Source organism: Carex rostrata, chromosome 14 (assembly GCF_964058835.1).
Source record: "Carex rostrata chromosome 14, lpCarRost1.2, whole genome shotgun sequence".
Taxonomy (NCBI): Eukaryota; Viridiplantae; Streptophyta; class Magnoliopsida; order Poales; family Cyperaceae; genus Carex; species Carex rostrata.
The window spans coordinates 8932346-8957101 of NC_135931.1; the positions used below are offsets into that span (position 1 = coordinate 8932346).

A 24756-nucleotide genomic window follows, 5' to 3' on the forward strand; every position below is an offset into this window, starting at 1 on the left:
TATATGGATCGAAATTCGGACCCGAACACTTTTAGATTAATGATCCAAATATAATAGTATCCGGATCCAACCCGACCCGATAGCACCTCTACTCTAGCCACTGAGCGTGGTCCTCTATTGTCTAAAATGTTCAATCGGCACTAGTCCATCTTTTCAAATCATGCACCAAGCATTTGTCAGCATAACAGGTACGCAATGTGAAAGTAAATTTTTTTATTAATTTATATACAGTGTACAATTACCATTCATTGCATGCAAGCCCATCTCAATGGCAGGCCCGTCATAAAATTGCACATTCATCATGGATTGTTTCACAAAATACCACTCAAGAAACCCCTGCAAGAAGTTAGATTGTTCTGTAAAACTGTCTCATTTTAAGTATACAAAAAAAAGCAGTATAAAAGCAAGTTGAATACCAGATTCCAGAAGCTGATTCTTCCTTCTTTCTGCATTGGGAACCAAATAAATTAAAATTAACTCAAGTGCAGAGAGTACATTATCAATTTTGCAAAATGGAAAATCCGGATTTCTTAGAATGGTAAATAAATGGAATTGGGAGAGATCATATATCTTTTCTTTGAACTTATATATGAATACCTTCTTCTGCCAGTGAAAGCATCGTTAATCTCAATTAATGTTGGTTTTTCAGGAAATTCAGCTATGATATCATATCTCTCCTTCCTATTGGGGTCATCTACTCTCTTGTACAGCTCATAACCATTTGGATAAGCCATCCTACAAAAAAAAATATTATACAAAATACAATCAGATATTTGAGTCCATAATCAAAGAGCTTCTGAAAATATGAAGAAAAGAGAGAAGCAAGAGCACACATATTGGCATCCATCTTTCAGATTGAATGAATACCAATAGTACATCTGTACACTACTAATTAATTGTGGTACTTCCATACAGAAAAAGAAGACACTGGATTGACAGAATTTAGGTTTTGTAGCTTTACAAGACTCTTTGATGTTACCAGAAAAATAACAAAATGCAACCCAAACCTACATCTCTTGTAGTTGCTAATGTAGACTAAGAGAAGTGTCTATTGCCCTAAAATCTTACTCCGAATACTCTAGGGTAAGAGGGAGAGAGCAGGGCTGCAGAGGCCCAAGTACTTGTATGATCACTACATGTTTAAATATAGTGAATCAGCCCCCCAGAAACTCTCTAGATTTGCATCCAGAGGACCGATTCTTGAGAAAATTTAAAAGGGTGTACTGTGGCCCTACCAAAGACACTGGTCAAGCTCCGCCATTGCAATGCTTAACTATAAGTCTATAACTCAAACTATAGTGCATAAACCTGAACTCAAATTCCATCCAATCCCATCTAGAATAAAAGTTTTTACCAAACCAAGAAAATCCAACAACTAATAGAAATGCTAACCCCCACCCTGTTGTACATCAATAACCTAGGAAACTTTTTGTAAATATTTGATGTATTTTTATTTATTTAGTGAAATTTAGTGGTAGGTAATTCTCTACTACAAAAGAAATCCAAAAACTGAACGAATAAAATTACAAAAGCCCTCAATGAGAACCATTTCCTCCTCTTCTTATAATTAGTTATGTCATTTACTAATTTTAAAAATCAGAAAGGAGCTAGACAGATACCTTAAAGCACCCATGATAGGATAAAAGGAGCCCGAGTAAAAGAGGAGGCGAAAATGGTAGCAAATTTCAAATGATGCAGCATACTCCATTCTCTTGTCCCTACCAATAGTCTGTTTGAAATAACATGAAAGTATTAGGCACCATAAATTTTTCAGCATAAAAATGAAAAGTAAATGAATGCATGCAAAATAAGATTTGTTTACCGTCATGATGCCGCTTGAACTAGGCATATCCTGCAAGAGTTTGGTGTTAGAAAACGAATAAAGGACAATTTTATTGAATTAAAATGCATATAAGATAATAAGATTGCCATCTAAAATTTAGTTTACCTCTTAATAATACCAACTAAACCTTAAATGCAAAAAGAATAGATGGAAAAAGGAAATTCCTTTTCTGATTTCTTAATAAAATGGTATGAAGGTCAAAAAGGGTAGTTTTCCATTAAATACCTTTAGGCGAGGATTTATGAGGATTACTGGTCTGCTCCCAGCAGCATCAGTCATAGCTTGCAAATCCTTTAAAAGTAAACGTTGAATATCATTCTATATCTCATTAACAGGTCTGGAAATAAAAGAGCCTCTGATTATGCCCCTTTTTCTGGCAGCATATTTTTGAAGGCTAAATCCTGAATCAAATATATGCATACAAGAAAAACCACAAACTTTAGAAAAAGTAACATATGATCCAACTGGTATTGCCAAACCTGAACCTTAACAGAGAATTGTGCTTATAAACAAGATATATTGATCAACTCACATCAATAATGCAATTACCAACTGCATTTTGGGGCGCTATCAGGATAAACATATCGTCTTGCTCATCTACCTCGTCCCGTCCTTTAATTCAAAAACAAAAGAAATTAAAGAAAGAAGAGCATGCAAGGACAGAAACAAGTAAGACACAATTCACAGGGACTGTCACTAAAATAGAGTATCGCAGCTTTCCCACTTTGGTCTTGAAACTTACTGTTGCCCACTGTGTACTTTTTAACTCCTAGGGATATCTTTTAATGAACATTATAGCAGGCAACCGCCTGCTACTTCAAAAAAAAAAAAAATCTAAAAATATCCCATGTTGGTCCTAATATCTCGAACTCCCAAAATTCAAGCGAGCTTGTAGATTTGCGAATGTGGAACTTGCAGATTTTGGTTTGACCTGGCTGTCTATGGTCAAGAATTCCAACCATACCTGGCACTTTACTGAGATAATTGAGAAGTAGACCTTATACAACTTTTGCTCTATTCATTTCTTCTTGGATATAATTCAAATGAAAAAAACTGAGCTAAGTGGGACCTTTGGTGTTCTATTTCAAACAAAAATTAAATATAATTGTTTCAAATCCAATCCAACAGGCTGGCGGGTCAAGAAATGCCAACCCTAACAAGAGAAGTTGGTCTAGACGGGGTCATGTCAGCCTGTCGGGGCCACTTCAACAATGTCAACCCTAAGATAAATAAGAATATCATAGTGAAAAAAAAATTATGGTCCAACCTATAGCTCCAATATTAATAAAGGTACCCATGGCCTCATATTCGCCCCAATCCATGAATTCCAAAATCTTTCTAGTACCGGCAAGTTGCAAAGGCATACCAGCAAGTGCACCTTCCCCCATGGAACCTTGAACACAAACCTAGTGGAAAGCAAATCCATCTTAATTTAAGTGCATTTTGAAAATAAGACCCTATATTCAATAGAATTTGGCTATTTGTAATGACCCCCAACACTTCTTGTATCCGCAAAAAACATTTACTAATTTCTGAGAAGCTTGGAAAATGTTGCCCCCGAGTTTTATGTAATAGCTAGTAAAATTTCTTGATAACTCAAAATTAGTGCTTATTTGCAGATGTCCCAAGAAAATGTGGATAGCAAAGAGAAGTTGACAAATGTTAAGTGTCAGTTTCAGTTCAATGGGCTATTGCAATTAATAATTAAGAAACTTGAGCAAGTTCAAACTTGTCCTGAAAATAATGCATGAAATAGAACTAACCTTCACTCGCTTTCCATCATCAGCAAAAGAAAGGGCAAGTTCTCGTACCAGCTCCATCAAGGTGCCTATTCGATAAACATCCTGGAAAAAATATATATATATATATACATAGTTGATTCTTCATTTTTTGCAGTTCTTATTTGTTTCTTTCAATTGTTTAATTGTATAAATTCATACATTGTGGTAGCTGTCTTGCTTAAATGTAAATTACTTTAGTTATTCTTCAGCAGAATAACACTGAACATATATTAAATCAAAACAACTGCGAAGTACTGGCACGAACAGGTAATAGTAATGCTTGCTCATTTCATAATTCATATACACAGCAAATTACTTACTTACCATTTCGGGATTAAGCTCAGGGATGGTAACCTCTACCTGAAAGTTAAAGTGGGACTTTAGAACAACAGACAAAAAAGCAACCAGCAATAATAATGACAGTAGTTGGCACTGGCAAGTAATTCCCCATAAGCACAAAGATCAAAGAAATCAAGAGCACAGCAAACCCAGTATCCATGTTAGCAGGATATGAAAAATCTTAAGACTGATGTCACTATACACACTTTAGCCTATCAGTTTTAACACACAACTTCCAAATTGCATTTTCACATTTTTTTTTTATTAAACCTATTAGTAGCATTACAATAAAGGGAAAATGGCTGCAGCACTCCCAAAATACGGCAAATACTCCTATTAAACTAGCCAATTATCAGAATTATCATACTAATAGTTAACCATCAAACTCTGTTAACTCGATCTATATCAAAATTACCCTAAAGTGGTCAACAACTTAAATTACCAAAAATACTTCTTTGTCCTTGACAATATGTCAATAACAAATAACCGTATGTTATTTTTTGATATGGTGAAACTTCTTGATAAATTTCCCTTTTCGATATCACTCTCTTTCATCTAAATCTAAAACCAGACAAGGGGTACTCTGCAAGCTGATGTATCTGAAATAATCCAGAGGTTTTGCAAGGATATCCATAATGCTTCAAACTGTCTAAATGATACATGCTTTGGAGTCCTATGATAAAAGAAGTTTAAAGGGTGGAATTGTCAGTGTTAACAATATGCAATTGTAAGATTATGTTGATAAATAATCCGGGTTTTTTTTTATTATTATTATTAATAAAATTTTAAGTAGGCGAAGCATACTTTCCTCAAAAAAAAAAAAAAAAAAAGAGAGAAAGAGAGAAAGAGAGAGATTATGTTGATAAATATATAGATCTGCAGGGATCAAATAAACAACCTTCAACCGGGTCTTTTTATCTTCTATAGCCCTTTTTGTTGCATTTTTTATATCATTGTAAAAGTACTCTCTAATTTCTCTAGAATGAGGTATGTTGTTTAATCTTGTAGGAATTCCTCTCCAGATAACCTGAAAGCAATACCAACAACCATCATGAAGACAAAATGATGTTATTTTTATTATACCTGACAACCAAAGAGCTGAACTCTTACATTTTTTGAAGCAACAACTCCTAAACTTGTGGATGAACTCCCTAGAAAAAAAGCAAATACAAACACACATTAACATTGTCTTTCTTTTTTTCTTTGATGGGCTCCTTCATGTGTATGCATGCCGAACAATTGGGGGGGGGAGCAAGTATTCCTAAATTAACCCATCCACAGTTTCTTCTATGTAAATAAGGATGACACAGGGATAGTTAAAATACCATTTGCTTAAATTTGGAAAATGAAAAATTTCAATGTTTCATGGAGCTATACTAGAGGTTGTTATCCAGGGTAGCATCTTGATATTCTAACATTTTCTAATATGGACTAAGATGCTTTGCAAGCACAACCCTCTTGTACTTGAGCTCTAAATTAACATTGCTATCGGACAGTCTAGAATGCTTGAAAGCATTGGTTTGCCCCTATAAAAAGTAATGGTAATTAAAATTCAGAAAGTATAGAACCCAATTGTTGAGCAAATTTTGATGTTAAGATCATATTGGATGGCTTGTCACACATTTCAATCTCAAGATTGATCTGTGTTGCATAAATATGAAGAGAGGTGTTGTATCGAATACGGCGATACAATATTTCTTAAAATCATAGGTAGAATACATTTTTATATATGTCATATGTATAAAATATTTCTCGAGTTGTGTTCATAACATAATTAAAATTTAGAAAACAAATATATAGATTGTTACTTTTTAACAATAAGAATGTAAAAGGCTATAAGAGTATAATTAAAATGGATGTATAGGATACAACTTTATGGGGTTAATTTAATTTGATGTATACCACATTTGAAATTATTATTTAATGTAAATTAAAATGTATGGGATACAATTTAGGAGATAGATATCCATGTAGCACGTGCTTAAAGGGCCTCAGGCCTAGTCCTCCTGGCACCTGTCAACGCAAAAACCAAAAAGAAAACAAAAAATAGCGAAGTCTGGAGCAAAGTGATTTCAATCCATTAGTCCCACAACAGCAACATTCTTGTAGTGCCACAGTCAGTCCTCAAAGAGGGACTCCACACGAGACTCTAAAAAGCAGTCCTTTGTGTGGGAATGTGTGAGTCACTCCATATAATTGATCATATCTATTCAAATTTAAGTATTTGAACTGACACATATTGTACATGAATAGTACACATCCGTATCAGATACGGTCATACGGATCTGGATGCTAATAGACATATATGTGCAACATAGAGATTGAGATTTGGAGACTGATCATGAGACTTGGGTGCTTTGCAAAGCAACCTAACCTAGCTCTATAAATATATGCAAAATGTTACCTTTAGTTTTGGCCAACTTCACTGAGCTTGAAGAAGTTTCTTTGACTTGTTTCAAAAGAGAATCAATTTCTTGGAAAACCACTTCTCTTGTACGATTTCCATCAATCTACATTCTTGGAAATTAGAAAGGGAGAAGAATAACAGATTTTGTTTTCATTTTCTTGAGAAGAATAGCTAGCAATACTACATTGATAAGACAGAGAACACCTTATTTAACAAGTTCAAATATGTGGGAAGAATTGCTTCTGCATTTTTCTTGTAGGTCTGAAGGCGTGATTTAACCTAGTCAAATAGGGTTCATAAGTGTTATTCTGAGAAAGTGAGAAGTAAAAAAGCGAACTAAGATTCGGATGGTATATACTGGTAGGACCTTGATGGATTGGTAGTTAGGTATTCTTCGTTTGTTTGCTTACAGGTCAAAACACTGCTTGGATTTTTATTTTTGTATGGAATTTTGACTGTCGAGTTTGGAGCTGAGACCCTGTTTAGGCCTAACCATTCATTTTGGGCTTGACATTTTGGCAGTTTGAAGGCTTGTTTCTATTTATGCAAAAAAAAACATTTTCTAAGATGCAAATGACAGGTCAAAGTTTCCTACTAAGTGCACCAAAATACAAGAACCTCTCAATTAGCCTAACTAACATGAAGCCAAGAAAATGAAAATAGAATGGGGCTTATGAGGTATAAGTTGGTATAAAGTTCAGCTAAATTATTTAAACAAGGACATATTCTGCCTTCTTTTTTCTAACATTCTGCAGGTGATGGATATACTTAACAGAGAGTAGAAAAACAGTGTCTTTAGAATTGGACATTTTCCTCAACAAATGCCCAGGTAGAAGTTGGATCAACATTTGTTTGTCTACACAGGAACTGAGATGGACTGAAATCAGTAATGAACATTGCATGGATACAGTTATGAGTATCATGTACAACACTAACCCAAATAATTTAAAAATAATTTGAAAACACAGGTTAAAAACACAAAAGGTACCTTTTCTAGAGTATCGTCAGAGCGGGTAATAAGCCTCGTTGCTATATCTTCATTTTCAGGAGGGAAGTTTTTTATATGGTATATTTTTCCAGTCACCGGATCCAATCTTCTACCAATACATCTATCTATTAGAATTTCATCAGGCACCTGAGTGTCCACAAAAACAAAAGTACTTTTAGAAAGATAAGTAGAGCCTTGATCTATAAAACATAACTAACCACTAGCATCATTGTGCTATAATAACACATGAAATACAATCGCAATTTAACAACACAGTTATTCCTTTTCAAAAGGTGAATAGCTAAGCAGAAATATTGTATTGAGCCCATCATATGTAGAATACAAATTACTAGGTGAGCGCCTATGCTACAAGCTTAAGCGTTTAGAGTAAATGCTCGGCTGATACCCCATTCACAGCTAGAAGTCTTAAGTTCAACTCCCACTGTACCTTCATTATAAAACTAACAGTTCCCGCCCACTAATAATCACGCATATGATTAGTCTAACAACAAATCAATTATTGATGAAGTGGAATGATTATGAATATAAAATACCGAATTACCGCCTACTTGGAAGCTTAAGCTTTTACAGCAAATGGTTGGTAATACATCTACTTGGAATTAGCAAGATTAGGCTGGAAGATTGTAGCATGCTTGTCCCCCCAAAATAAATTGATGGATATATGTAATGATATTACTACAATATAAGTAAAAGTTATACTCCAAAATTGTGGCATACCTCGAGCACAATATAAATGTCAGGTCTAATATTCATTTTCTCAAGACTTTGGGCTTGTGAATAACTCCTAGGATAACCATCTAGAAGCCATCCTCTTGTCCTTGCATCTTGCCTAGATAACCGTGAAACCACCATCTATTACAAAGGTGGGTGGTCAATAAAAAGAGGAATATATGGATAAGAGAGGAAGGTTGAAGTACATTTGTAATTTAGGGCAGCACTTCAATATAGTTGTAGCACATAATTTTTGATATGTTTTACAAACTTTTTTTGGTTAATAGAAAAACATCAAACCACCAATGCTAGGGTAATTTAAGAAAAAAATTACTGAATTGCAGTTGCATTCCTGATGGCAATCCAACAAAGTTGCTTAATCAGCAGTGCAAACAAACAAAGAAATCAAACTATAAAACTTGCTCGGTTGGTTTTATTTTGATTTGGACTAAACCATAATGTTTGTAATGGTGGTGAAAATTTAGCATAATTTACTAAATATCAGTCTTCAATGTTGGGAGTTACTTCCAACTATGGAAAGTTCTGGGGGTAACTTGCAAAAAGACAACCTAAATAACATTTACCTACATCTGTTACAATCTCATCTGGTACAAGCTTTCCACTGTCCATGTATTCTTTTGCCTTCTTTCCAATTTCGGTACCAGAGGAAACTTCAGCTCGAAGGAGATCTCCAGTTGATACATGCACCAGACCATACTGCAAAGTAAGATAAATTTAGAAATGAGAAGAATTCAATAGGGCAACAATAGAATTAATTGAGCAAAAACAATACCTTCTCCACTATCATTTCACATTGAGTTCCTTTGCCAGATGCTGGGGCCCCTGAAATCATCACCTTCAATGGCTCTCCTAAGGCACACTCCACATGAAACCCCTAAAAGAAAACCGAACTCAACGATTCATTTTATTTGTGCTTTTCAGATCATATTATAAATAAAAATCCAGTAGACGACCAGCGATGAGTAATGACCTTGCATTTCGGCCTTTGATATTTCCAAGAGCAGCTAAGGTGGGGCCCGACTGGCAGCGAGGAGGAAGCACTCGGACAATTGGAGAAAGGAGAGAAAGAAACGCTGGAGTAATTAAAAGCCGTATGAAATTGAACGAGGGATGGCATGGGAGCGGAACCATTGGGTTGAATTATGATGCTTCTGTAAGATAATGTCGCTGGAAGTGATGTGGCCATTGCTGATAATTATCTCGGTTGGAAAACCGGAAGTCGCTACTCGCTAGAGTCACTGGCTTTAAGGAATTGATGAGACCGTGCATTTTATATGTGGCGGAAAATTAGATCGGAGGAGAAGCGAATTGCGGTCGAGACTGCTGTAAGAGAGAATGAATGAGATTGACACAGAAAAATATTGGATTAATTAGATTTACATTAATTGTTAAATAACAATTATGAAAATTTAAAAAATTAAGCAATTCATTCCTACATTGGTACAATCAACCAAACAATTAATAATTAATAATTAAAATATCCTAGAGTTGTTATATCCAAAGATTGAGAGTTCGATTCCCTTTTACAAACCTTGGTAGTTACTATCAGGTTTTCAAACAAAAAAAAAACCAAACAATTAATAATTAAACACTTGGCCAATAAAAATTAAACATTTGACTAACTCATCTTTAGAAAAGGTTTTCTTATTAAGCAATTTTTTCCAATAATTGCTAAATAAGCAATAGCCATACAACCCAACAATTACAAAAACAATTGACACATCAGCATAAACAATCCATAAGCAATCACTGTTGGAGATGCTCTAAGATTCGGCCCATTTTCTTACATGACGATCCAGTCCGCTACACTGTGCTCCCAAGTCCCAACGAGAAAACGAGAGGGAAAAGGATATCGATTCGAAAGAGAAAAAGACAAAATTTTCTCTAACACCTTGTTTGGATGGAGATTACATGAAGGGAGGGAATAGAAAGGAACAAAAAATTTCCGTTAAATCGTGTTTGGTTGATAAAATTATACACGAGGTGAAAGATTTAACCTTCTATCATTATAATTAATATAATTGGTTTCCCTCTCAAATTGAGATGTAATGGATGAAAATAAATTTTGTTATAAATATTTTTAGAAAAAATAATACAAATGCTCAACCCTATATCTTATATATATAATTCTCATAGAAGATTTTTTCTTCAAACCTACAACAGTCACTGAATTTCTCATTAACCTCCTAAATTTTAATTAACCAAACAAGAAATAAAACGGAAAGAAAAATTAAATTTATTTTCTCTCATTAATCACCCAAATACGAAGAAGTTAAATATATTAATCTTCCTTTCTATTCCATTCCATTCTCTTCTATTCTTTATCTCTCATTCCTTCCTCTACTCTCCATCCAAACAGGGTGTAACTTGGGAGTACAAAATCCACAAAACAGTAAAAAAAAAATTGAAGAAAAAAATGAAAAAGATGAATTTTATACCAAACGAAAAATAAATTATTTTTTGCAAAGAAATAGTTAGCAACCTTCAAAATTATAAGATGTTATTCTATATTTTTCTCCTCATTTTTGTCTTCTTCTTTCTTCTTTCTTCTTCCCTATACATTTTTGAAGTATTTTTCGAATTTACGACATCTCATGCGACATTGTCTTAATTTCTAAATCAAAGACTGTCACTCGTAAACATGTCAAACATTTCAATGTTGCTGACCACCATTCTCAGTTCTCCCATTATTTCCTTTACCCTCTGGAACGAACCGTTTTAGTTATTATTATTAATTAACATTTTAGTTCGTGGTTCCGCTTTAGTAGGTGAGTTGATTAATTAATACCCCTTGTAAATCAAGTCAAGTGTCATCCTTCATAGTTATGATTTCACAGTGACAGAGCAGTACCCCATCCATTACTATAAAAAGGATAAATAATTAAGGGAAAATTTCTGGTGTAACCATTAAAACTTTCAAAATAGCCAATATCCCCATGAATACATCATAATATCCAATATTCCCATATAAATTTAATTTTGTTTCTTCTATGCCCTTTCATTTGTTTATCTGTTTATTTAATTAATTTTAAAATGAAATTGACAAATTTATCATTCTCTTTGAAATGGAGATATCCCTTTAATTTCTAAAAGGATTGAGCAACAGAGGAAAAAAAAGATGAGACGCTTTCGTTCCTAACTAATCGTCTTCTTTCTCCTTAGGTCCCTGAAACGCTTCATCTGCTTACCGTTTATTTCATCTTGTGTACTTCTCTTATTGCAAATAATTCCATTGTTCTTGCACTTGTTACAATAGGTCCCATAAGCCTTTCTCTTCATGTCTAAACTTCCTTGCACACATCTCTCTCCAATCTACAAACTATCATGCATATTAGTTGTAATTCCTTTGTTTGTTTGTTTATTTGCCTTCTTGTTCAATGTGAGTTGCACCATATCATCAAAGAGTTACTTGGCACACCTAATGCCTGCATAGTGTTTTTTTTATAATACCAGAACTTTTTTTTTTTTAAAGTCCTAGGTATTGATTAACCAAATAGTACAAGGACTGATCCATGAAATTTAATGGTAAAAGAAAAACGGTATAAGTACTGGTAAAAAAAATTTAAGAATACAATTAGCGCTACTAAAGGTTGTACTTTGTCTCCTATATTTGGTAGTCGGTAAATCAGTGTTTCTGACTCAGTTTCTATCCAAACATGAATTAAAAGAAGAAGAAAAATGTGTCTTTTAGCAATCAAAGATTTTGACAAATTTTAGCAATCAAAGTATTGTGAAAATCGTGAAAATTCCTTTTTAGCATTACCATGAGACACCTTTTTAGCACTTTAGTTTTCAGTAAAGATTGGAGGTTTTTTGGCACTTTATTGTCATTAGAATGAATAAAAGACTCATTTAAGAACCATAAGACACCTTTTTAGCAATTTTAATTCCATGGTCAAAATCCTCGGGCTTCAATTTGTTCCAGTGTATTTAGTAGGGCCAAAGCTCATGCTTGCAAGAAATTGAAGGATAAATGGGGTATAGAGCGAGAGAGACACGAGAGACAACTGGGACTAAAAAACTTTCCCATGTGTGCTATTCTGAATGAAAGCAGGAGGAAGTATCAAGCGTGAGATATAGGGAAGGAAGGAGATGATTTAAAGCACATGACGCTTTCATTTCAAATAGAAGGTTAAATTTGTCAGTTTGATTTTTAAATAAATTAAATAAATAGTTAAACAAATGAAAGGGGAAAGAGGAAAGAAAGTTAAATTTATATGGGGATATTGGATATTATGAAGTATTTATGGGGATATTGGCTATTTTGAAAGTTTGAATGGGCACACCGGAAATTTTCCCAATAATTAAATAATAAAAGAATGTATTCACTAAATTTCAAAATAGTATTTCAAGAGATGATTATTTGCAACAAGCTGCCCAATCTGAGTGACTGATTAATGTCTTCCAAATATTACTTCATGGACGAGTCTCAGAATTTAGACAAAAGCTGTACAAAACCCAGTCAGCAAAACTGGAAACCAAAAAACTTTCTTTATAAAGGAATTCAATGGAATAACAACAGAGAAACCTACAACTTTTGGTCAACAGTGTTCAGAGGACCACCACATGCAACCTCATAAATATTTTTAACTTTTGGAAAACTATATCTTCAAACCTTATTGATTAAACAGAACAAGGTACAGACCAGAAACATTAAACAGAACGAACAGAAGACCAAGCTCATCTCCACTATGAAGGGATGAAACATTGCTATATTGTAAAGGCCTCATCAGCACTCACGAGATTTGAGCACACGAGGTTCCATTTTACATGATCTTAAATTAACCGAACCTATCAATAATGAAAATAAACTAAACTAAACTACAGGATGAATGAAAAGGAGGCCTATGGAAACAGCATTAACTCTCCACTAAATTAAGAGAAAAAATGCTATTTAATCTTTAACCCCTAAACCAAGCAATTTTGGTCGCCTGACAGCCATTAAGGGGTCAACAATTCCCTGGCTGTCTTTCCCCAAACCACTACCTGGTACAAAACCCATCTTCTCCATCATTTTAGAACCAAACCCTTTTGTATGCTTCTCAAAACCACCAATTCTCTTGGAATGGTGACTCTTCAAACTAGAACGTGCAACCTTAGGAGTTGACTGTACCACCTTTGTACCACTTACTTCACCTGGCTCGAATTCGACACCTAAACCTAAAGATTTTGGTCGCTGAACTGGTTCAATTGGCCGAACCATCCCTTGGCTGTCTTTGCCTAAACCATGGCCTTCGATGAACCCCATTTTGGCCATCATCTTTGAGCCGAAACCTGTCGTGTGCATTTCAAATGCACCGACTTTTTCTACCACGACTGTGGTCTCCTTTGAGTCCACAATTGTTTCCATTACAACCTTTTTTGTAACTGAATCTCCTAGCATTGTGCCAGACGAGACGAATGCCACAGGCTTCTCAGCAAATGATGTCTTTGTGGATTTCTGCTTTCCAGAAGTGTTTTTCCTGCCGCTTGATCTGTTGCTTTTAGGTCTTTCTGATGATGAGCCTTTTCTAGCTCCACGTGGTATGTTCTTGTTATTGACATCAACAACGGCAAAGTCACCATTGTCATAATTCACTCTCAAAAGCTATAACACATAATAAAAGTAATATATATTTCAGTAAAAACAGAGAAGTACCAAAAGTACATAACATATAGATTATTATCTGTCATAACTATACTTGCATCTAATGTCGTTATGTATGTATGAATATCCATATCATATTGTATGCAAGAACAAATATGATGCTTTTAGATATAACATGATTTATCTGCTAGTAACATACTAGTTTTAGTACCTAGGTTAAGTTTTAAAAATCTTTATTTCTGCTATCATGCATCAGGACTGTTGCATTCTTTGTAATGGGGGACAAAAATAAAAAAAGCAACAAATTACACTATTTTCTTGCAAATACAATGATAATGATTAACTACACAATAAGAAAACTAGAATTTAAGGCATTAAAAAAAATCTTGTTCATTTACCTTGTCAAGCCGTACTTGATCAACTGAAGAGGGCATGCACGTTTGCGCTGTCCGTGCCACCATTACAAATCTAAAAGAAAATAATAATATCAGCCTGTCATGTCAACTTTAATGGCACAGAAAATAGTATAGTTGGAACAAAGCATCTTGATAACAGATAATAGATATTACACCATCCTTTTTTATCATACATATTGTCTGTTTTAAATATTTTTCTGCTAACAGTTTGATACCAGAAAACTCAGATGCTGTTTTTGCCTCTGTAATCATTCAAATTTTATTTTTAACAATTTTTCAACCTTCTTGGTTTTACCTTTTCTTTCCAGAACCTTGACAGGCACTTTTAAAGTGATAAATTGATGCCAAGCGCTGGACCTGCAAATTTTATCACAATTAAGATAAAACCAATTTTACTAATATGAAAACTGCTGCAGCCAAGGTGTACTTTTTAAAATTAAATCAGAAGTCTAGGAAATAAAATTGCTTATGTAGGATGAGAAAACTGAAAGAGGATACAGAACTTCTGTGAGATAGTCTAGTTCTCGATGACTGACATGCATTTCTGAAAAGAGCTTGTAATTACGATAAGTACCTGTGAACAATCGCGAGAATGCATAGATTGGAAAGCATACATGTCAACTTCATCTACAACCATTTGCCACAATTGCTGTAAACAAAGAACAAAATTCACTAACTTCTAGAACTTGTCCTTTTTTAAGGTTAGAAAATAATTGTTTTAACGGAAAATTCCAGTGTACAATCGATCTTTAATTCACTCTGAAACACCAAAAGGAGTCGAGAAATGGCCTAAAAAAGTAAGCGAGTGCATCAGGTACTCAAAAAGTTATGGTTTCCATCGTGACTGATATATGCCACTATCAGACTACAAACAGCAAAGCCAATGTTTCATTGACAGTTGTGAAGTCAAGTATTATCTTACTTGATTTATTTGCTCCAGATCAACGCCCCTATTGAGCATACGCTGCTTACGCTTCTCAGCAATTTGCTCTTTACGGTGTTTCTTCTTTTCACCTTCAGGTTACACAAATTATTACCAATTGGGAAAGTACATTATTGAGGGTCTTAGCTACATGTCAACTAAAACAACAAAATTCCCAGAATATAAAGGACAGAATCTTAAAAGGCTGAAGTAATATAAGCTTCGGTGCTTATTCTATAACTGTTTCTAAGACAAATTATCATACATTAAACAAATGTAATCACAATTACAAGACCAAATTGAATCTGAGGTAATTATTATTGGATTGAAAATTGGTTTGATCTGATAAAAGCTTCTTGAATGTGCATCTAACATGAACTGCTTACTGAAGGTATCACTAAAACATTTACCATAACAGCCGACACATATCCTATTTTGTAAGAAGCATTCATATTTTTGGGTTTTTTACCGACCTTACAATAACTAATACTATGGCGAGTTGAACAAAAGACATTCAGTCGCCTCAGCATTTCACATTTCACTCGAAAAGACTGCTGCATGACCAGCTCATGCAATTTTGAATTGGTAATATTAAATCTTCTTCGCTTGGTTTTAGCTCAATTTCAGGTAATAAATTTAAAAAAAGTTGCTTCTAAGGACCAAAATTGCAATGTTTGATAGAACATCAATTTTTTAAATCAGATTTTATCAAAAAAATATTCATAATAGGTGCAGGCATGACAAATGTCTATCAGAGTTTCATTCAAAACAAGTCCGATTTGTGTCGAAAGAACATGACATCAAACAAAAAAGAATTGTTATGCAAACAGTATTGGTACTCCACTGTTATGGCAGTACAGTTATCTGGAAAGCTGGTATCAATGTGCATACAAATTACCAATGCCAAAAAAATAATAACAATCGATAAAAATATATATACCTGGAACGCTTCTGTAATTCTTCTTACTTCTCCTACCATCATCTGGACCTGGCCAAGACCTGGAAAGCTGAGAAGGAGCACTCTTTCTCCTGTTAGAAGTAGCTCTAGAGTCTTTCAGCGTAACAACATTTTCTAAGGTCAACAACTCGATCCTGGCAGAATTGTAAGCTACCTTAGCCTTCCCTTTTGCCTTCCATTTTTGCCCCTTCATACCGTAAACCTCTGAAGCCTCCATCAATTTTACCCCTCCTAGCTTTTTCCTCTTCAAAAAACCATCTTTATCGGATTCAGATTCAGAGTTGTCAGACTCGGACTGAGATTCTAACTCTTTCAGTTTCTTTGCTGATAGGCCACTTAGAAATTCATCCGCACCACCAATTCCTTCCATGTAATCACGTACAATTTCATCATCTATTTCTGAGGAGGAATCATCTAATTCTGACTCACCATCCTCATCCTGATCATCATCAACATCATTTTGAGATAATTCTTCGCCATCATCTGAAGATCTCACTTCGTCCATGTCATCCTCCTCATCATCACCTGACACATCGTCCTCGTCGTCATCCATGTCTTCTTCTGGCGACGAGGTGTCTTCTGTATAGACCCGATATCCACCAATAGACAAAAAGCCCTCGCTTTTACCGCCCTCTTTCACCTCAGGAGTCAAAAGTTGATCCAATTCTTTTCCCATCACTTCCTCTTTTTCTCTATCTTGATCTTCTTCCATTGCCTCCACTTCTGCAACTTGTTCTTCTTCTTCATTCTCAACAAAACCTAGTCCTGAGTGGCTGACCTCTGCGGATCCAGATTCATCCCCCTCCTCCCGCTGAAACCCAAACCCAAGCTCTTGGTCCCCGGCAATCGCTGGGTGGTACGAATAAATCGGGACTTCGACCTCCGTGTTAGTCTCGATGGAATCTGATGTGGCTGGGTAAATGTAGCCGAATGTGTTGCCAAAGCACTTGGGCGCTTTAGAACCTTCGCCTGGAGATTCGCGCTTGAATAATATCGGTGAGGTTTGGGGGCGGGGACGGCGGCCACTACTGCCGTGGGTAGGCCCACCGGCGGTGGGATTCTTTTTTGGTCTAGGCTTTCCACCACCCATTCAAAGCTAGGTTACAAATAGGTTTTGATATATTTTTAGTAATTTTTTTTTTTTTGCGTGCTTTTATTTCTTTCTTGGGTTGTACTATTGTCGTGGGAGGCACGAAAGAGGAAGAGAGGAAGTGGCGGAGCGGACGAAAGCGGAGGAGGAATGGCGGTTTGGCGTTGCACGTGGAGATAACATATAAGTCTAACATATCTGCACCAGGTGCACATAAGGGATTGAATCGGCTGCCCCAGAGTTACTGTTGGTGAATCCTCTAAACCCTAAACTCTAAATTCTAAACCTTTAAATTCTAAATTCGGTCCCATCCGGTCCCACTCTGCAGTGACTGAGGAGGTAGGATTTTTCTGCACCCCAGAAGGCAGATGATATACTTCCGTGCACATAAATCAGTATTACGAATGAATATTCATTTCCCTTGATATATACTGTACGGTCCAGAGGTTTGGGTTTGATTATTAAAGGACCATTCATGGTTACCATCACAACTTTAATTTCTTTAATATTTAGTTTTAAAAAGTTAAGAGTTTATATAATTAAATTGTTTTTTAATTTAGTACTAAACTAGAAAAATAATAAAAATATTGAAGGAATGTTAGACACCGATTTTCAAAACCTATTGGGTAGACTTTAATTACTTTCAGTATCAAGTCCCTAAAAAACGGATGAAAAATGAATGCAATAAAAAAAATCTCACATTTGACCACTTTACTGTATTAAATAAATTAAAAAATTATACATTTTTTATGTAACTACATCACTCATCAAGTAAATTGGTTTGAAACAAATTAGATTAATCTTTAAAACTTATTCAATAGGTAATGTTGAAATCACATTAATATCATACTTTACGGTTTAACTTAATAAAATTATGATCCAATTAAATGTTTCAAGTTTTCAACTACTATAATTTAATAATGCCAATACTGATATTGATGAAAATAACGAATGAACAATTAAGTTGATCCAAAACTACTATAAAATTAGGTAGAATCGACCAGGAAACCCTGCAAGTCCACGTGCTGACCATAACAAACATAAAATAAAGCATATTAAATTACAACATGCAGGGCTGCAACATTACTATAATTCAGTACAAGGGCGATGTTGAAATTAAGACAATGGAAATCCCATTTTTTTTTTAATAGGAAAAAATAAAAATAAATTCTCGATAATGAAAAACTATTTTGCTAGATTTTGAAAAATAAGAAGAATGTTATAGTTTGTAATGTTCAGGACATTGTAGCTGGACGTTATAAATCATAACATCCAGCTGATTTGATCGCTAATGATTTCTAATTAACAAAAAACACTGTAGCTGAACGTTATCGTTTATGAAGTCCAACTAAAGTGTTTTTCTTTTGCTTTCTTCTTTCTTTTTTTTGGTACAACAAACCATAGCAAAAAAAAAAAAAATTGCTACCTTCATAGACCATAACGTTCAACTACAGTATGTTTTATTAATTAGTGATCATTAACGATCAGATTAACTAGACGTTATGGTTTATAACGTTCAGTTACAGTGTCCTGGACGTTATAAACCATAACGTTTTTCCTATTTTTTGACATTCCGCGAAAGTGTACCCATAATCGATATTTTATTTTTATTTTTTCTATTAATAAAAAAATCGGATGGACATCGGCCGAGAAACTATTACAAATTTACAATATCGGGTGAAGAAAAAGATTGAGAGTCGAAAAGCAAAAAAATATTCACCTTCTCTCTCTTTATGTGATGCGGGTGCTCAAAAGCTTTGCATGGGTCATGGACTCATGGGCTCTTCTTTCATTTCATAGGGGGGCGAGGCCCTTGAGGCCTTGAGGGGACTCGCTGTGATAACTAGACAAGTATTTTCCCGTTATGTATCAGAATTTGTTGTTATTTGTTAGCTTGTCATAAATAGATGTACATAGCCGAAGCACGGTGCAAATATGCAAAATTGGACGAGGTACTTGCTAAAAGGGTAAATGAAAGATCTCATTCAATAACAAGACTACAGAAACATATGAAAAATATTTCTTAGAGATGTTTCATGCTTTGTTCTACCAATTCAATACAGCGGTAGAGAACCAACAAAACTGGGTTTAGCCCACACATGAGATGATCTGTAAACTCGTTACCACCATCTTCATTGTCGGTTCTGATGCTGGTGACCAGCATTCTAAGTGGAAGAAGCCATTCTAAATATATCTTCTGCAATGTTTGCTGTGTCAGCACTTTTATCCCATTGGATTGTCCTGCACAGGAAAAAAACTTAAATGAACACTGATTCCTCAATTTAGCAGAGTCTAAACTTCGCAGGAGGTTTAACTAAGACTGAATAAGAAATGTAAGATGCCACGGAAGCCCATAAACAATCTAAAAATAAAACTACCAGATGGTATATCATATGTTGAAATTCAATATGAATTGTAACAACACAAATATTGGGACCAAAAAGTACAACTGAATCACAACTAGTTCTAGAAACAGTATGGCTATGCTTCTTTTTTTCCCAGCCCAAAAAGACTCCCTGATTTTCTAGTAAATTGGATCACTAATACAAGCACGAAACTTGATAGAAGGATTTATATTTCAGATTTTTAGTAATGATTCAGTAGTACATACATACCACACTGCACAGTACTGGTCAAATCTATTTTTTATGTTTTAGTTCCAATAGATGAAGCGTAGATTAGATAAGAATGCCCTGTTCCAAGTCCATATTTGCCAGGTTCAGTACCAGTAGAAAAAACCCGGTATCAATATAAAGGAAGCTTACCTGTTGATTCTTTTATAAGCAGGAACCGGAGCAAGTTGAGGGCAGATAACACCTGAAAATTCAAAATAATTTTATAAGTAAGAGAATTGACTTAAAATGTGAAAAAAGCTTGCAACCATAAAAATGTCCTGTAAAACTAAAAAAGGTTAAACATCATAATGTACCGGCTCGCTATTGTCAGGAAATGGAGGTGGACCTCCTTCAGGAGGCCTTAATATGACCTCAACCAAATCAAGGGCACTGAAGCTCCAAGAAAAAGCTTCCGTAACATGTTGGTCATTGACATTTTCGTTATTTTTAGCATCTTTTTGGTACTGTCCAGCTACCTGCTCTCTCACCATATCGATCAGAAGAGCTTTCTGTCAAAAATAAGTTAGCTATGAATAACAATAGATAATAAAGACGCTTGTCAAGTTGGATAAAATAATAAATAATGATTGCTCAATGCTCAGATAAAAATGTCAAAAGCACCTCCACAACAAAAGTATGAAAGAGGACAACAAAAAAAATCACTGGAGTGAGATTGTAAGCTTTGGCTTTGCATTATTTCGTAGAAGAACTTACCATGGTAGGAGACGTGCTATTTGTTATAAGAGCTTTTAGTATGTCAAACCGGTCAGAGGATGGAATAGTTGAAATAATCTGATAATTACATAGCATAAAAAGATGACATAATCAATACGCCTGAAAATCAAAATATTAGCATCTTAAAAGCTAAATACTGTAAAGGACGGCATCTATACGACTATACCAGTCAGGTTCAGTTCTGGTCACTATCAATGTGGATTTCAATTAGTTGACCACCAGCTAATAATTGGGCACCATCAAAGTACTCTTAATACCTAGCCGGCCAGTTATATGGTTTTATCGAGCACTGTGGCAATCCTTAGCACAGAGAAGAATTCAGTTTTCACATCTTACCTTCTTTAACACAACAAAAGCTTTCTTTCTCAGTGATGCATCCATTGCACCCATCATAACCATTTGAATAGCCTGATACATTAACCATATTGGGATCAATTCAAGTTCAAATGGTAAAGGAGAAATAAAGGAGGTGATTTTGTTAACCCTTTAAATCTTCAGACAGCGCATGAAGAAGAAAGCTTTGAAAAGCTAAGGCTCATATGGCATCTAATTCTAGTTACTTGATACTAATTAAATAAAATCATAGAAGGAATGTTTGGTGAGGTCTACAATATTTGAGGAAATAATGAGAGTTCAGTATCAGGTTTATTGTAGGCTTGGTAGGAAGTGTGCATGAAAACTTCTCCAGAGAAAAGGGGTTTACCTGGAGTGTTGTGAAAATGCTAGGCACAAAAGAGGAAAAATCAAAGTTTTGATCTTTTGGTTCATCTAAGCTGTCTCGTTCCATAATATTTGATAAAAGCTCTAATGCATGCTCCTTTATTTCCCAAGCGCAAGTAACAGAAGAAAGAGGATACTTCAGCATGCCAACTGCTTTCCACATTTCAATCCAACTTCTCTGAATTTCCTTCACAACTAATTCCAACTTCTCTCCAATAGAATTTGCAATAACACCATTTATATGACCCCATATCACTGAAAATATAAATCAAATGGGCATTATGCAGTAACTAGTAAGCTAATTCATAATGACTTATATTTTTATTAGGAAATGATCAAGAATCATTCGTCAAAAGAGAGACAGAAGGAAAAAGAAAGAAAGAACAAAAAGGAAAGAGAAATAAGTTAACTGTAATGAAGGGTGCTGCTGTCTGATTTACATGTACAGGAGAAAAATAAAAACACAGAGGCTACTTTTCATGTTTCATACATACATGATATTACCAGGTTCCTGATGAGTACTGAAGAAATAGATTACAATGGTGGCATTTATTGATTTCAGTAGTGTATAGAAGACATTTCAAGACTTGACAGAAGCAAGCATGGTAGTTCCTCTATTTCTCTATATGTAAATTATAAAAAAGAAAAAGAAAAGTATCTGAGTAAGATAAAAAGACCTGAGAGGCTCGCACCATCCTTGGAGAGAGAGAAACAACGTACAAGATCATCATCATCCTCTACACAAATTTACAAATAAAAATGTGTCACAATGGATTTAATGGAAATCCTTATCTTAAAGCTAACTATTACCTTTTGAAATCTTACTGATGGCAGTGGTAACATCTGACCCAGTTATTAGGCCAAAATAGGAGAATCCGCAAAAGGGAAGAAATTTTGACATATGGAGAACAATTGAAGTGCAGCTCGATATCTTTTGCCTGCTTTGAGATATAAGAGCCTGAACATAATAAGCTTATGTTAAATAAGTCAGACTACAAATCAAAGCACAATTTGAGACTTTTTGACTTGGGTCACTCAACTATGTTATGTAGGATGTAAAGGCCAAGAATGGCACAAAGCTCTTTTTTCCGTCTTCCATCCTATTCCAATAAGACAATGATAAAAACCACACAAAGTGATCATACAGCCATGATAAGAGATTTTTTGAGTACCAGGTTATTACTGACCATATTTTTGCACATTTCTTGGATAGAACCACCAATTCTGACAGCAGACTCAAATAACTCGGTAATGCTTTTGTTATGTTCTTCCTCCAGATTCAAAACTGACACTTTAGAGAGAACATTGAGAACAACTGGAATTGTGACCTTTACCTGCTCCAAGTGCCGCCTCTGGATCAAAAGCAGCACTGAGGAAATTATATCATTAGGAACCTAGAACAAACCAATTACATGTAAGGTTATTTAAAAAAATCTAAAGCGCATACCTTGTGCAAGCCCGTTGAAGAGAAGAAGATAGTATAGTGGGGCTTTTGACTCTTCAATTTCCACATCTAACGCCTTCATTACACAAACATTGAGCATTAGAGCTTATGTCTAAATAGGAAACTTCTGTTGAATTGTATACGATCAAATTACAATCTGCATAGTACGAACCTCACACAAAATGGCGATCATATCTCGAGGGTTACAAGTAGAAACAAAGAGCTCGATTATAATTTTTGCAATCTTCTGACATTTGTCTGACAAAGTACCCATCCTACACACCACTTGTGGAAGGTCCATGGAGAGCACATCAATAACCATCTACAAAATCAGTCAGGCTTTAACATATTGAAGAGAAGAGTGAGAGGTAGAAAATTTCCTCTATTTATAGAAAAGAATATAACAAACCTGTTTTGAAGGAGAGTTTGAGAGACACTGGTAGACTTCATGAAGTGCTTCTTCTGAGATGGAATAATCTGGAACTGAGTTCTCATCCTCATATTGAGACACGTCATTCTCGGACTGAGGCACGTGACTGATGGAATTGAGAATTTCAACTACTTTGGACACGGCCTTGTGAGATTCACTTCCGTCATCTAATGGCTTGACAGAGACAGCATTTTAACCCAATTATTATCAGCAAACCAAGTGATTCTCTAAGGCGAAGTGAAGTTCAGTACCGTTACCTGAGCACAAGCTTCCAGCGATTCTCTAAGGCGAAGTAGAGAGGGATCTAAAAGGGAAGAAGCGGTTTCGATCGACATATTTTCGCTTCAAACGACCAAGAAATGATGGGGTTTGAAGCGGTTTATTGATTTTGGGGGACAAGGCAGCGAGCAACAGGCAACTGGTTGTGACTTGTGAATCGAAGAGGAAACGAGCGTCTGCGACTCTGCGTCTGTACATTGGACGCGAAGCACTATGGCCGACGTGTGGGACCCAATTAAAAGGAATGCCGGTTTGGGGGAAGTAGGAAAACGAAACTAAACGGGCTTTCTTTGTGGTCTGTGGGCTTACTATTATTAACTTATTTTTCATTTTTACTTTGTTATGGGCTTTATTTTCGACTTGTTACATTTTATACGAAATTACCAGATTAATGTGAGATGTGAAGAACTGTACGGCCGTACCTGTCGAGATGTGAAGACGAAAACGAGCCGAAATTTTTATTAATAGAAAATTAATTAAATAAATATCTAAAATGAAGAACGCTTTTGCGTTTTTTCAAAATATAAGGAAAACGTGATGGTTAATCACGTACTCTGACCGTTATAGACTATCACGGCCAGAATTAGCACTAATCACCGCACTTCTTAAAAAAAAAAATCTTGGCCGTGATTGCAGCCATAATTCAAATCCAGTGCAATATCTGACAGTGTAGAATGAGATCTGAGTTTGTCCATTTTAATATGGCATGATGCATGTCTGGCTGTGATTGATAATCACGGCCAAGAATTTTTTTTTTTAAGTGCGGTGATTAGTGTTAATTCTGGCTGTGATAGTCTATAACGGTCAGAGGACGTGATTAACTATCACGTTTTCCTTATATCTCGAAAAAATGCAAAGGCGTTCTCTAATCTCGATATTTAATTAATATATTTCCTATTAATAAAAATTTCGACCAAAACGAGTGTTGCAAATCTTTTTTCACTTTTCTTTTTCTCTGATTAATATTCAATAAATAGTGCTTCTCTACCTCATTTTTTAAATAAATGACTTTTATATCGTGTTTTTTCTCTCTTATTTAAAAAATACGTGTTTAATGTCCTAAGATGAAATATAATTTTAAATTAATAATCATGTCGTTTACAATTATATGTGTTTTTTTCAAAAAAAAAATCGAATTTTTTTAATATAATTTTTTTTATAGAAATTGTTTATAAAAATTAATATTTCCTTTTCCTTTTTCTAAACCGAAGTCCAGATTTATTTAATTACAACTGCAGTTTTACAGTCATTATTGTTCACAGTATTTCATTACCTTATATTTCTACTTTTAAAAACGTTTGGATGAAACAAGAAATAGAGTTAATCTCAAATTTTAGAAAAGTAGCTAATTCAACTTTTAGTTGAGTTAGTAGAATAGTGAGCTAACTCATATAAGACAAATAAAGAATAGTAAGTTAGTACTATTCTTGCTTCATCAAAACATCCAAT

At 34.9% G+C, this 24756-nt stretch overlaps 3 protein-coding genes across 6 annotated transcripts; all 3 read right to left on the reverse strand.

The window, feature by feature from the left end:
• Positions 1–101: 101 nt before the first annotated feature.
• Positions 102–9414, reverse strand: LOC144565397 (adenylate kinase family protein). Of its 3 annotated transcripts, none has more exons than XM_078315138.1 (19): positions 9082–9407; positions 8884–8985; positions 8679–8807; positions 8097–8231; positions 7359–7505; positions 6575–6649; positions 6368–6473; positions 5074–5114; positions 4862–4990; positions 3949–3984; positions 3607–3687; positions 3111–3249; positions 2376–2455; positions 2069–2134; positions 1823–1852; positions 1620–1729; positions 598–735; positions 417–446; positions 102–336 (listed from the first exon to the last, which is right to left on the reverse strand). In XM_078315138.1, exons 1-19 carry the CDS (start codon positions 9295–9297, stop codon positions 312–314), a joined length of 1815 nt encoding a protein of 604 aa, XP_078171264.1. In that variant the 5' UTR covers positions 9298–9407; the 3' UTR covers positions 102–311. The 3 variants fall into 3 exon arrangements, with proteins under 3 accessions (XP_078171264.1, XP_078171266.1, XP_078171265.1); XM_078315140.1 differs by having other exon boundaries at positions 8675–8807; positions 9082–9359; XM_078315139.1 differs by lacking the exons at positions 102–336; positions 417–446; positions 598–735; positions 1620–1729; positions 1823–1852 and having other exon boundaries at positions 2105–2244; positions 9082–9414.
• A 3278-nt stretch (positions 9415–12692) lies between these two features.
• On the reverse strand, positions 12693–17247 carry LOC144565398 (D111/G-patch domain-containing protein). The gene is made up of 6 exons (XM_078315141.1): positions 15977–17247; positions 15037–15128; positions 14689–14763; positions 14410–14471; positions 14097–14166; positions 12693–13698 (listed from the first exon to the last, which is right to left on the reverse strand). The coding sequence occupies exons 1-6, from the start codon at positions 17082–17084 to the stop codon at positions 13006–13008; spliced, it is 2100 nt and encodes a 699-aa protein (XP_078171267.1). The 5' UTR covers positions 17085–17247; the 3' UTR covers positions 12693–13005.
• A 1799-nt stretch (positions 17248–19046) lies between these two features.
• On the reverse strand, positions 19047–23475 carry ALF4 (aberrant root formation protein). 2 transcript variants are annotated; one of them, XM_078315096.1, is made up of 14 exons: positions 23286–23475; positions 23008–23202; positions 22771–22920; positions 22602–22674; positions 22342–22523; positions 22195–22254; positions 21980–22112; positions 21832–21891; positions 21138–21409; positions 20771–20842; positions 20414–20491; positions 20014–20208; positions 19850–19901; positions 19047–19325 (listed from the first exon to the last, which is right to left on the reverse strand). In XM_078315096.1, exons 1-14 carry the CDS (start codon positions 23361–23363, stop codon positions 19108–19110), a joined length of 1818 nt encoding a protein of 605 aa, XP_078171222.1. In that variant the 5' UTR covers positions 23364–23475; the 3' UTR covers positions 19047–19107. The 2 variants fall into 2 exon arrangements, with proteins under 2 accessions (XP_078171222.1, XP_078171221.1); XM_078315095.1 differs by having other exon boundaries at positions 21965–22112.
• Positions 23476–24756: the final 1281 nt, after the last annotated feature.

What these genes read in the sequence shown, in the direction of transcription:
- ALF4 (XM_078315095.1), bottom strand. Translation starts at nt 23,363, where the DNA reads ATGTCGATCGAAACCGCTTCTTCCCTTTTAGATCCCTCTCTACTTCGC. An exon ending in TTTACATCCTACATAACATA is followed by an intron (nt 22,113 to 22,194) that starts GTTGAGTGACCC and finishes TATTATGTTCAG; the next exon opens with GCTCTTATATCTCAAAGCAG. An exon ending in TTCCTGACAATAGCGAGCCG is followed by an intron (nt 19,902 to 20,013) that starts GTACATTATGAT and finishes TTGAATTTTCAG; the next exon opens with GTGTTATCTGCCCTCAACTT.
- LOC144565397 (XM_078315138.1), bottom strand. Translation starts at nt 9,297, where the DNA reads ATGGCCACATCACTTCCAGCGACATTATCTTACAGAAGCATCATAATT. An exon ending in TATTAATATTGGAGCTATAG is followed by an intron (nt 2,456 to 3,110) that starts GTTGGACCATAA and finishes TTTGAATTAAAG; the next exon opens with GACGGGACGAGGTAGATGAG. An exon ending in GTTCAAGCGGCATCATGACG is followed by an intron (nt 1,730 to 1,822) that starts GTAAACAAATCT and finishes TATTTCAAACAG; the next exon opens with ACTATTGGTAGGGACAAGAG.
- LOC144565398 (XM_078315141.1), bottom strand. Translation starts at nt 17,084, where the DNA reads ATGGGTGGTGGAAAGCCTAGACCAAAAAAGAATCCCACCGCCGGTGGG. An exon ending in ATCTGGAGCAAATAAATCAA is followed by an intron (nt 14,764 to 15,036) that starts GTAAGATAATAC and finishes CTTTGTTTACAG; the next exon opens with CAATTGTGGCAAATGGTTGT. An exon ending in ATTCTCGCGATTGTTCACAG is followed by an intron (nt 14,472 to 14,688) that starts GTACTTATCGTA and finishes TAAAATTTGCAG; the next exon opens with GTCCAGCGCTTGGCATCAAT.